Source organism: Chlorocebus sabaeus, chromosome 21 (assembly GCF_047675955.1).
Source record: "Chlorocebus sabaeus isolate Y175 chromosome 21, mChlSab1.0.hap1, whole genome shotgun sequence".
In the NCBI taxonomy this organism is placed as follows: Eukaryota; Metazoa; Chordata; class Mammalia; order Primates; family Cercopithecidae; genus Chlorocebus; species Chlorocebus sabaeus.
Window position 1 is genome coordinate 54,386,638 of NC_132924.1, and position 13,160 is coordinate 54,399,797.

At 36.0% G+C, this 13,160-nt stretch overlaps 1 protein-coding gene across 4 annotated transcripts in view; it reads right to left on the reverse strand.

The window, feature by feature from the left end:
* The window catches only part of MIOS (meiosis regulator for oocyte development), a 36,641-nt gene that overhangs the window by 2,776 nt on the left and 20,705 nt on the right, over nucleotides 1-13,160 (reverse strand). For all 4 annotated transcript variants that reach the window (XR_005242430.2, XM_007982076.3, XM_007982073.3 and 1 more), the window contains exons 7-10: nucleotides 12,196-12,261; nucleotides 11,201-11,359; nucleotides 5,280-5,432; nucleotides 3,953-4,157 (exon numbers count right to left, since the gene is read on the reverse strand). Coding sequence is in view for 3 of the 4 variants with exons in the window: in XM_007982076.3 (XP_007980267.1) it covers nucleotides 3,953-4,157; nucleotides 5,280-5,432; nucleotides 11,201-11,359; nucleotides 12,196-12,261 (583 nt within the window). In the remaining variant the exon portion in view is untranslated. The remainder of the gene's footprint in view (nucleotides 1-3,952; nucleotides 4,158-5,279; nucleotides 5,433-11,200; nucleotides 11,360-12,195; nucleotides 12,262-13,160) is intronic.

The following is a 13,160-nucleotide window of genomic DNA, read 5'->3' on the forward strand; positions in this document are numbered from 1 at the left end:
ATATTTATGATGTTTACAATGATGTTAGAATTGTTTCAATAGATTTCTTATCTTCAAAGCACAACTGAGTATAAAAATATCAAGTCTCAGTTAAATAAGCTTGTAGAAATTTCAGCTCTTTGAATCACAAAGCAAGATGGATGGATGCAATCTGTGATTGCAGGCAAAGCACCACGGAGGTTTAGATACTTGAGCCATTAGCCAGCACTTGATTTCTATTAGATCCTGTTTTATTTTGGAACTAGGACTCTTCTGATTTCACATATCAAAAAAGAGAATTTGCTTCTTTTTCTTTTTTTTAAACTTTTACTTTAGTTTCAGGGGTACATGTGCGGGTTTGTTATACAGGTAAACTGCATGTCATGGGGGTTTTGGTGTACGCATCATTTCATCATCCAGGTAATAAACATAGTACCCGACAGGTAGTTTTTCAATCCTCCTCCCACCCTCCACCCTCCAGTAAGCCCTGGTGTCTGTTATTCCTTCTTTATGACGATATGTACTCAATGTTTAGCTCCTACTTATAACATGCAGTATTTGGTTTTCTATTCCTGTGTTAGTTTGCTTAGGAAAACGGCCTCCAGCTCCATGCTGCTGCAAAAGACATGGCTGCATAGTATTCCATGGTGTATATGTACCACATTTCTTTATCCAGTCCACCACTGATGGGCACTGAAGTTGATTCCATGATTAAACAGTGCTTATTATTCTCTAACTTAGCTCAGCAATGCCTTTAAAGATCATATTCAGGCTCTTGCTAATTTGTCTACTGTTTCTTAGCAGTTCACTTCCTACGTCCTTTCACAACAATACACTTGCTCTTCCAACACCCCCTGTACTTATAATACTTACCAATCTCTTCACCCTAGTTCATGTCTTTTACTCTTGGTCTACAACGTGGAAGGCTTCCCTGCAATCTTCATATATTAAATCTACCAATTTTAAAGACTGGCTTAAATGGTAACTTCTTCCTGAAGCTTTCGATATTCTTCAGATAGAAGTAGTATTTCCCACTCTCAAAATTCCTAATTCTTTCCTTATATAATAGTCCTAATTCATGTTGGGGGTTTAGATGTGTTCCAGAATCCAGGATGTTTGGGATTTTAGAAAAAAGGAGCAAATATGTATACCTTGAGGGTAGTCTAAAGCACCCTGTAATCAAACTCATTAGTATTTCTGCAGTGAAACATGAATATTCACTAATAAATAAGAGAGATAAATATCTTAATAGCCTCACATCAATTCTGAACAGGTTTTGTGGCCAAATGAGATTACTGTAATTTTATTTTTAAAAGGCACTGGACTTTCAGATCTTTTTAGAGACTCTGAAATGACAGATGGAATTGTAGACCAGTATTTATTTTCTAGAAAATATCACTTATTTTATACTCGTTAACTATGCTTATTGTACACCAAAAGCTCCAAGAGGTTCTTTGATTTATTCATCTCAGCACATCAGCCTTATATTAATGTGACACGTAAAAACAGTGTTCAAATATGTATTATATATAAAGAAATTATTTCTGAAGCAAATACGGAAAAAATTCTATAACAAATATGGAAAAATGTTAATATTTGATAAACCTGAGTGCTAACTATTCATTATATTAGTCATCATAACAAAGAGTTTGAAATGTTTTAGGATTTTTCTTCAAATTCTAGAAAATTATTTTCTCTTCTTACCTATTTCAAAAATAGAAAAGATTGAAAAACTGATATTCAGCAAAAAGGAAGAGTGCCTAGGTGTAAGAATGCAAATAATCCTTATAGCTTCCTGAGGCTTGTGGTCCAAAAGATGTGTTCCATTTAATTATTTCTATATATCTCAGTTCGTACACATATATGACTTATTTATGCTATATTTTACCTCCTTGTGCTCTCATTGTTGTAGATATTCCAAATTGTTATTTTGTTTATTAGGACTAGAGTAACATAAGAGTGATCAGTATGTAATGTATAAAATAAAAATCCTCGATTAAAATTTAAAACTAAAATGTACATTTAAAACATTACGTATTGCCTTCATTTCTTTTAAAAAAGCATCTAGATGGAAAAATAATTGCTAAGCCAATGATACCAGCAAGTCTTTCATAAATGTTAATGTAATGATAAAGCAGACTACTTAAATGAACAAGATACAGAATAGAATTATAAAATGTGTGCACTAGAAAAGATCTCCAGTCCAGAGGAAGGTGCAAGTAACTATCAATGTCACAGAGTGAATGTCATAGAGCTAGAATTAAAACAGACACTCTCACACTCTAACCAGTTCTTTATTCATTACACCTGTGTGCCAAATACCTAAAATGATTTTAATTGAAAATCTTGCCACAGTATCATTTTCAAATTAGGTAAACAGCTGGAATAATTCCAGCCACCAGGTATAAGATATCTGATTATCTACTATTCTCAAAATTTTTTTCCATGTTTACTATAAAGAGTAAAAAATAATCTTAATATTTCTAACCATTACAAAATATAGGCTGGGCATGGTGGCTCATGCCTGTAATCCCAGCACTTTGGGAGGCTGAGGCAGGTGGATCGCTTGAGTTCAGGAGTTCAAGACCAGCCAGGGCAACAGGGCGAAACCCTATGGTCCCAGCTACTTGGGAGGCTGAGGTGGGAGGATCACCTGAGCCCAGGAGACAGGAGGCAGAAGGCAGAGGTTGCTGTGAGCCGAGATCATGCCACTGCATTCTATCCTGGGTGACAAAATGAGATCCTGTCTCAAAAACAAAATGAAACAAAACAAAAACACTGTGTGTATATATGTATATATTCCAAATTGTTATTTTCTGCTTATTAGGACCAGAGTAACATAAAAGAGTGATCAGTCAGTATGCAATGTATAAAATAAAAATCCTTGATTAAAATTTAAATCAAAACTAAAACGTACATTTAAAACATTACGTATTGCCTTCATTTTTATATATATATAAATATATATATAAATTTACTAGGTAACTGACAAACAGCAGAAGCAGCATCGAAATCTAGCAGTCAAGGGACATGACTTCTAGGCTGATACTTTCTCTATGCATTTTCTTATTTATTATTATTTTTTAATTAAAATTTTTTTTAAAATTTAGGACAGTCTTGCTCTGTCACCCAGGTTGGAGTGCAGTGGCACGATCTTGGCTCACTGCAACCTCTGCCGCCCAGGTTCAAGTGATTCTCCTACCTCAGTCTCCCAAGTAGCTGGGACTACAGGTGTGTGCCACCATGCCCAGCTAATTTTCTGTATTTTTAGTAGAGACAAGGTTTCACCGTATGAGCCAGGATGGTCTCGATCTTCTGACCTCGTGATCCACCAGCCTCAGCCACCCAAAATGTTGGGATTACAGGCTTGAGCCACCACACCCGGCCAAAAAAATTTTTTATAGAGATGGGGTCTCACTATTTTGCCCAGGCTGGTCTCAAACTCCCAGGCTCAAGTAATCCTTCTGCCCTGGCCTCTCAAAGAGCTGGGATTACACGCATAAGCCACCGCACCTGACCCTTCTCTTATGTATTTTACAGGTAGGTTTTGAAGATGAATGAAGAAGAAATGTCAAAGTGCTTTAATGATGTCAAAAGATCCTTAGAAATACAAAGTATCTGTTAATTAGGTGCAGGTATACTGAGTTTTAGATAATCAAATTTGAACCAACTCCCCTTAGTGAAAACAGTGATAAGAAAATGGTAATATTTTAAGATTATTTCATATTTTTTTCTCACAAACTTTAAATTGGTCAGAACTTGTGAAATTACCTGAAGTATCAATAGATATAGATTTTACTTTTAATTTACGTAGTTCATAAATTACAGGAACATAAAAGCCTTCAAGCTAGTAAACTGCCCTTTCTTAGAAATAATAACAAACTCTAGCTAGTTTGTATTTTATTTGCAACATTAACTCAATTATGTAAGAATCATTTCAGCTCATAAAGTATTTTGTAAAATTATGTCATACCAGGACAGCTAGAAACTGGTGTTCCCATATTAATGAGACAAAGCGCACATCGAGGAAGGGGTTTTCGACAGCCAGGACAACTTGTGACTTTAGATTTTGTTGGTGAGCCACTCACACCATACTGACTAAAACCTCTGCCCTGATGAGGCACAGTTGAACAGCTGTAGGAGATTGACTTGCCACAGAAATTGCAACTCACAAAAACCTACAAAACAAATGAAAGAAAAAATAAATGTAATGCAAACCATAATGGAATGCTAAATAACTTAGTTTGCTCCTAACAAATTATTTTTAAATACTTCTAAAAAACTTTATTTTATATTTCAAAATTTATCTGCTAAGGTTGGCTAGCTCTCATTTAAAATTTGTACTTAGCAATTACATTTTTTGGATACTTCCTTTTTAATTATATTCTTACTAATATCACTGAAATTGGTGGAAGAACTCAAACTTTAGACTCCAACATTTTAGAAATAACAGTGACTTCAGAATTCACACTGGGACATTACAACATATTCCAGTATGACTTCTAAACCACAGTTCAGTGATGTAATGTTCTGAACAAAATTTTCTTATAAAGAAAACGCTCTTCCTAAGACAAAAAGGAGTTAACAATCTTATAATGGTAAATAGTTAAATTTTTAGAATAATAGCAATAGAAGCTGTTCGTTTTGTTTTACAGTAAATTGCTAGCCTCTTAATCACTTATCAGATAGATTAGTAACATGTACTACCATGTAATGCTATTTTATCAACACTCTGGTTTTAATATAAGCACTTTCTCAAGTTCCTAAAATAAGAAAATAGCACCATCCAGTGCCCATATTGAGGATAACATAATATTTGATATCTGAAGTAAGACACAGTGATTTAATGTGATATACCTTATGTGACAATAATCTTTTATTAAACTAATGCTAAAAAAAATTTCCATGTGTAATTAAACATACAGATATAGGTAATACTGCTAAAGTCTAGAAAAACCCAAATCCTGCCTTACTGCACATAAATAATGCCAAAAAACTTAATACACAAGTGGAATTTATAAGATAATATAATAGTTTAGAATCTGAAAGGGCTGGAAATATACTGGAAAACTTCAGGCCTGCTGTGGTTTGCTCTATCTCAGACTAAAGCTCAAGCCACTGAGATGACTATTAGCAAGAAGCAGAACCAAAGGACAGGAAGATCAAGGACAAAGCTCAGTCTAGAAAAGACAAAGACATCAATGGGAACTCAATATAAGCAAAATAACGAGCTAATAATAATTTATTAAATTGAACATCAACATGTTACAATTTGATTTTCTCCCAAACAATATACTTACTTGTGCTAAAGGCTTGGAACTGGGATCCAACTTACTCCTGTGAATATCAAATTCAGCTCGTTTATGCCAAAATCTCCAGGCATCTAATAAATTTCTATAATTCTCAATCCAGTACTGAACCCTTTCATCCTTAAGAACATCTAAAGGTGAACCCTAAAATGAAAACATGAATTACTTCGATTATTTAAAATCTCCTGGCTAGGCCAGAGACTTCTGAGTAGCACGTAAGTATGAGTAACAGAAGAAATAGGCTTTTTTTTTTTTTTTTTTTTTTTTTTTTTTGCCAAAAGCTGGCTCCTAATGAGAATAAAGACAAAATTTATGGAAGCTCCATTAATTTATCTCAAGCTGGGTTCCACTAATGACATAAATATGTACTTTATATATCATACCTGGCCAGGGAAGTGTAATTCTCCACCTTTTAGTTAAGTTTAAGAAAACAGAACTTCGTGGTTGAATGTTGTAAACAGTGATATGAATACCCTTTGTCCCAGCAATTAAAAACCTCTGGGTTCACAAACTCTGTTTACTATCAAACACAAATGTAATAGGCTGGGCATGATGGCTCATGCCTGTAATCTCAGCACTTTGGGAAGCCGAGGTAGACGGGTCACTTGAGGTCAGGAGTTCGAGACCAGCCTGGCCAACATGGTGAAACCCTGTCTCTAGTAAAAATACAAAAATTAGCCAGGTGTGGTGGCAGGTGCCTATAATCCTAGTTACTCGGGAGGCTGACGCCTGAACCGGGAGGCGGAGGTTGCAGTGAGCCGAGATTGCGCCACTGCACTGCAGCCTGGGTGACAGAGTGAGACTCCATTTAAAAAAAAAAAAAAAAAAAAGTCCAAATGCACACCAAAATTGCTTGGTCACATCTGAACTAACAGTTAACTTGGTCCTTCCTATCTAGCAATGCATGGTAAACTAAGATGCTGCTTTTATATACTTATTTATCCGTAAGTTAAACCCGTCTATTCTTACTCTTGCCTTCAATTAAAACATACATTTCTTGCCTTAAAAATAATAAAACAACAAGAAAAAGCAAAACCAAACCAAATATCTTCTTAGTTCTTTTGCCCCTAGCCACAGTTAAAAGCAACACCTTGTTTTAGTTAAATTTACTTTAGTGTTCTTCTCATTAAGAACTTCAAGTTCTTGCCAGTAAGAATTTTCCTAAAGTTGTATTTTCCCTGGCAGCTGTGACATTCCACATTTCATCTATGCTTGCTTTAGGTTTTCTTTTCTTTTCTTCTTTTTTTTGGAGACAGAGTCTCACTCTGTTGGCCAGGCTGGAGTGCAGTGGCACGATCTCGGCTCACTGCAACCTCTGCCTCCCGGGCTCAAGCATTTCTCCTGCCTCAGCCTCCCGAGTAGCTGGGATTACAGGGATGTGCCACCATGCCCGGCTAATTTTTGTAGTTTTAGTAGAGACGGGGTTTCACCATGTTGGCCAGGCTGGTCTTGAACTTCTGACCTCAGGTAATCTGCCTGCCTCGGCCTCCCAAAGTGCTAGGATTACAGGCATGAGCCACCGTGCCCGGCCACTTTAGGTTTTCTTAGAAGACTTTCAGCCCTGTTCAGGATATCTTCCTTAACTTTACATAATGCAGAAAGGAGAGAAAGTCTCTACTTCCAACGATGCTTTGGCATCAATCTGAAGGTCAGTTTTCTCAGTCCTACTCGAGGGCCAATAGAAAATACAATTTCAGAGAGAACCTGGTATATATCTTACTTATAAAAAAAAGAACAAATATCATAACAGCTAATATAATCTTTAGACATCCAATCAAAAACTGAAGCAACATATCTTTCATCTATTAAATTTGGTGTTAATTACCAGAGTTAAATTTAGCTAAAAGAACAAGTAAAACACATAGCTTACAATTTCATTTCTTAAAAAAGTAGAGGTCTACTCTAGCCCTAATTATGACCGACTAGGCGGAACTAAGTACCAAAGTAGCATATAATCCCTGGTTTAAAAAGAAAATTCACAGAAAAATAAGATGTTTTCATATCTCATTCTTTCCCCTTATATGGCAGGAAGGAGATAAACTAAGAAAGAATTTGGTCAATACATATACAGTAAGTCTTCTCTAGATCCTCTCCAGTAAAGCCTAAACATGATCTGTAAAGAAAACCACAACATGATCTGTAAAGAAAACAGTTCAGGCCGGGCGTGGTGGCTCATGCCTGTAATTCCAGCACCTCGGGAGGCCAAGACAGGCGGATCGCAAGGTCAGAAGATCGAGACCATCCTGGCTAACAAGGTAAAACCCTGTCTCTACTAAAAATACAAAAATTAGCCAAGCTGGTGGTGGGTGCCTGTAGTCCCAGCTACTCGGGAGGCTGAGGCAGGAGAATGGTGTGAACCCAGGAGGCGGAGCTTACAGTGAGCCCAGACTGCACCACTGCACTCCAGCCTGGGCAACAGAGTGAGACTCTGTCTGGAAAAAAAAAAAAAAACAGTTCAGTGGTTGAGTCTGACCAAATTAGAAGGGCTTTGGAAAATAGTGTTTTGATTAGTAAAGAGATAAGGAATCTGAACGGAGAAGTGTAAACCAGGGGGCTCCAACCCCCAATATACCCCCATGTCCGTAGCCTGGTACAAACTGGGTCACACAGCAGGAGGTGAGTGGCAGGGCAATGATCAAAGCTTCATCTGTATTTACGGCTGCTCCCCATCCCTCACATTACTGCCTGAGCTCTGCAGTGGCGGCAATAGATTCTCATAGGAGAGAGAACCCTACTGTGAACTGCACATGTGAGGGATCTAGGCTGCATACTCCTTATGAGAATCTAAATGCCTGATGATCTCTCAGTGTCTCACATCATCCCCAGATGGGACCATCTAGTTGCAGGAAAATAACCTCAGGGCTCCCACTCATTCTACATTATGGTGAGTTCTAGAATTATTTCATTACGTGTAATAATAATAGAAATAAACTGCACAATAAATACAATGTGCTGGAATCATCCCTAAACCAACCCCCTGGTGCTATAAAGTCCCTAGTGCAAAAAGTTTGGGGACTGCTGATGTAAACTATAACAAAGTTAAGATTCTGAAACTGAAAAGCACAATAACTGAAATAAACAATTCCCTGGGAAGTTTAACAGCAAATGGAGATGATGGAAGAGTCCATAAGTCAACAGAAATCAACAAATCTGGGCCGGGCACGGTGGCTCACGCCTGTAATCCCAGCACTTTGGGAGGCCACGGCGGGCAGATCACTTGAGGATGGCCTTTAAGACCAGCATGGCCAACATAGTGAAACCATGTCTCTACTAAAAAACCAAAAACTTAGCCAGGTGTGGTGGCACATGCCTGTAATCCCAGCTACTCGGGAGGCTGAGGCATGAGAATCACTTGAATGCTTGAACCTAGGAGGTGGAGGTTGCAGTGAGCCAAGATTGTGCCACTGCACTCCTGCTTGCGTGACACAGCGAGACTCTGTCTTAAAACAAAAAACAAACAAACAAAAAAATTAACCAATTTGAAGAATAGTGGGAAAAAAAACATGGAAGGAAAAAGAATAGAGCCCTAGGCACCTATGAACACTATGCAGTGGTTTAATACATATGTATTAAGAATCCTAGAAGAAAAATAGAGTAAGATTGAGGCAGAAAAAAATATTTAAAGAAAGAATATCCCCAAACTTCCCAAGTCTGATGAAAAACAGACTTGCAGATCCAAGAAGCTCAGCGAACCACAAGCAGGATAAAATGAACCACAACCAGGCACATTAAGGTCATACTACTGAAAAATCAAAGGTAAAGGAAAAATCTTGGAGGAAACCCCAAAAGATTGTCCTATATATAAATAATAGAAAACATTTTATTGATGGTTGCAAGGAAAACAAATTTACTTAAACATTAAAAATCAGAATTTAGGCTGGGCATGGTGGCTCATGCCTGTAATACTAACACTTTCAGAGGCCGAGGTGGGCAGACTGCTTGAGGTCAGGAGTTTGAGACCAGCCTGGGCAACATGGTGAAACCCCATTTCTGTCAAAAATACAAAAAATTAGCCAGAAGTGGTGGCGTGAACCTGTGGTCCAGCTCCTTGGGAGGCTGAGGTGGGAGAACTGCTTGAGCCAGGAGGCTGCAATAAGCTGAAATCCACCCCAGCCTGAGTGATACGGTGAGACCCTGTCTCAAAAAAAAAAAAAAAAAAAAAAAAAAAAAAAGAAAGAAAGAAAAGAAACCCAACAAAAAATGAAACATCACAGACAGGGAAACAAGTATAAATATAGCTGATTCTCATCAGAAACAACAGAGGCCAGAAGAGAGTGAAACGACATCTTTAAAGTGTTAAAAGAAAAAGTAAGGGTGAAATAGACGTTTTCAGTTAAAATTTGAGAGAATCTTGTCACCTATAACACAAGAAATGCTATAGGATTTACAGAAAGGAAAAAGAATGCCAGGAATGATAAATAAGTGAATAAACATAAAAGCCCATGATTTCTTTTCATAATTTACATAAATAACTGTTAAAAAAAAAACACTGTAAGTTAGAGTATATAATATCTGTAAAAGTAAAATATATGACAACAGGACAAAGGAATGGATGTATAAATGAAGTCACACTGTTGTGACATTTGTGAAGCATGAAGTAAAACCTGGAAAGTATCAGAGTGACATAAGAAAGGGTAAAGTAGAAAGAAAGCATGATGTGTCGGGTGAGAAATGTGAAGCACGAGGGGGTAAAATGTTGACTTTGATGAGTTGAGAATGCACATTGTTAGATCTACAGCAACATCTTTTAAAAAAGATAATGAAAAGAGATATAGTTAAAAAGCCAATAGAGGCAATAAAATGAAACATGGAAATATTAACCCAAAATAAGGTAGGAAAGGAACATAGGAACAAAAGGAAAAAGGAAAAACAAAATGGAAAACAAATAGCAAGATGGTAGACTTAACCATGACCATATAAATGTAAGGAAACACTCCAATTAAAGGCAGTGATTATCAGACTGAATTTTAAAAAAGCAAGATCTGTATTGTCTGCATTTTAAATATATTTTATAAACCTCCCTAAGAAGTTACTAACCCATTTGCACTCTGTAGCCATCTGTAGCCATATATATACAGTTTAATTTAAATGACATAATTTTATTTCAGCAAGAAAAAATGTTATAGAATGGTACTTTTTCTTCCATGGGCAGTGGCTTCATACACTAGGTAAGTTTACTTTGTGGTCTGTGGGCTAGTATCTCTACATATGCACAAGAAGGTGGAATGGGAGAGGGGGCATTTTCCTGTGTTTACTCAGAACACGGTGTGCTACCATACTGTGATAGGAGGATGAGGGCAGGAAAGAGGAAGGTACCAACACCATGGGATAAGATCAGCTGGAGGGCTACGGGAAATCTCAGGAGAATACTCTAAATTTTACCATATTTCCAGCAAAAGTAAAGTAGACAGCAACCTATGCCTGGAATCTGTTTTCAGTCACTGGACAGCAAAAACTGAGAAAATATACATAAATTGGTTACTCCAAATCACCCCCACTGATAATAAAAAGAGAAAATGAAAGCCGAGAGCTGTGGTATAACTAGACTTCGGCACTTCAAGTAAGACTATAGTTCAGATCAGGAAAAGGCAATCTTTCTTGTAGAAGATACAGTTATGTCAACAATTGGAGAAACTGAAGAGAGGTTTCTCTACTCCATTTGCGCTTTACATAAATTCAGATGCAGTCAAGACTGGCCCTTCTCAGACTGAAAGGAAAAACTGGATAACTCAATGAAGAGGCTTAGGGACAGTAAGATAAGGCACAAGTCTTCAGCAGATCAACTGATTAGGTGAAAACTAAATGCCTTCTAAAGATCCTAAGCAAGCAAAAGTACATATTTACTTTCAACTGAGGAAAGAAAATATAGAATATTGTTACTTTTTTAAAAGCTGCTGTCAAACTGCACTGACCTGTAACATGCAGTAACTTGCTGTTTGAACATCTCCAGTTCTATCAACATAACTCTCCATTAAGTCCACTCCATCTTTAGTAAGGCCTGTAAGCAAAATTCCTTCCAAATTTCCAGCCTCTTTCATTTCATTGGTCAATTTTTCGATGTATCTATTTAACTGGAAAAGTTAAAGTGATTTTTCTAAAGCAATCTGTTTCACTATGTATTTTGTACTTCAAAACTACTACATTTTGAACAATTTCATTCCTAATGGAAAACATTTTAAAACAGAAGACTTTACTATAAATATGTAACTAAGGAGTCTGCATCTATTACAAATTTCAAAGCAGTATCCATAATCATTTAAAATATTTTAAAAAGGCATTTACTATGTTGATAATTAATCCATAAAAGAACTACAGATGGTTTATTATTTTAAAGAGAATTGTCCTCATTGTTCTGCAAAGTTTTTGCTGTCTATCATAGTAGTATGTAACAGAATCACAAAATCTGAGTTGCAAGGGAACTTTAAGACCAAGAATAACCTCCTTTAGGTCTTCCCTGACTTCAACCCACCCCAAACTCTTGCCAAGATTCCTCCATATTCCCCCAGCATTTTTCATTACTATAGTACTCAGCATATAGTATTACTAGTTGTTTACATGCATTTTCCCCTCACTATATACACAATAGGCATTTAGCATTGTTTAATGTATTAAAAATGAGGAACCCTTTCACAGCATCACTAAGAGGTGAGTTTAACATCTTTACCTACTAACTAATCTTACCCTCCAAAGAAGAAATATACTAAAATATTAAGTCAGTATTCTAAACAAATTAATTTAGTTACAGTAGACATTTTCAAAGTATTTTGATCTAATATATTCTTACCATACTTTTTAGAAGAATTTACTTATCAATCTCATACATATATAATTATAAAGACTAATTTCTTACAATAATTGTGACAGTATATATTAATTACTTCAAATGTGGAATTAAATCAGTTTTCACCTGAGTATCACTAAGGAATTTACAAGCAAATGCCACTCTGTCACGTACTGCAACTTTGTTTTCATACTGGAAAGAAGAGAAAAAGCAAGGAGTTACTCCTAGGTGCAGTGAGTTTTAAATTTTTGCAGAGACTAAATGTTTTATATAAGTAAAATGAATACGTTTATTTGCAAATTTATTAGCAAGTTATATTTATCTTGCAGAGCCATTAATTGCCTGAGATGCCTTTCCTGATGTAACTCTCCGGGAATTCAGCAATAAGGTTTTGTCCTTGCAAAGTAAAAATTTACCTTTTAAACACTGGCCAAATTCAGTTTTTAAAAATCCAGGTCAGTCTTATATAACTCCAATATAAAAGACAAGCAATGATGTACAGTCTATCAAATTTAAGATGCCACATAATCTTTCCATCATAGAAATTAATTTTAGAGAACTAAGGAACTCTTTCCTTGGCTACTAAGTTAATCAGTAAGTCTAAGAAATTTGTGAATTGGCTACACCAGTACACAATTTAGAAGAATACCAATATACGTTTCCAACTACAAAGTGACAAGTTTTAAAACATAAACAGACACACTCTTGTGTCTAAAGCTGTTATATAGGTGGTTTGTGGCAAAGATTTCAGAGGCATTATAACTAAAATTTTTGTAAACTTGTCAATATCATGAAGCACTTTTGAAATATATTTACTACAAATGTAGGAAGGTACAATTAATTTTGTGATTTGTAAAAATAATTTAAGGGTGGAAAAAAGATCCAATTTCCATTGAAGTCATCCTATGAAAATTTTACTTTTTTAACCGTAAAATCACTTCAGTTGATATCTATCTTAGCATACTTTTTCTATGATAAAATATGGTTTTGCCCTAAAGAGAGAACATATGTCATATAACTAGATTTAACTCTTAGATTCAGTTGCATATGTTACAAAATTTTGATCTAGAAAGGGTTATAAACATTATTCT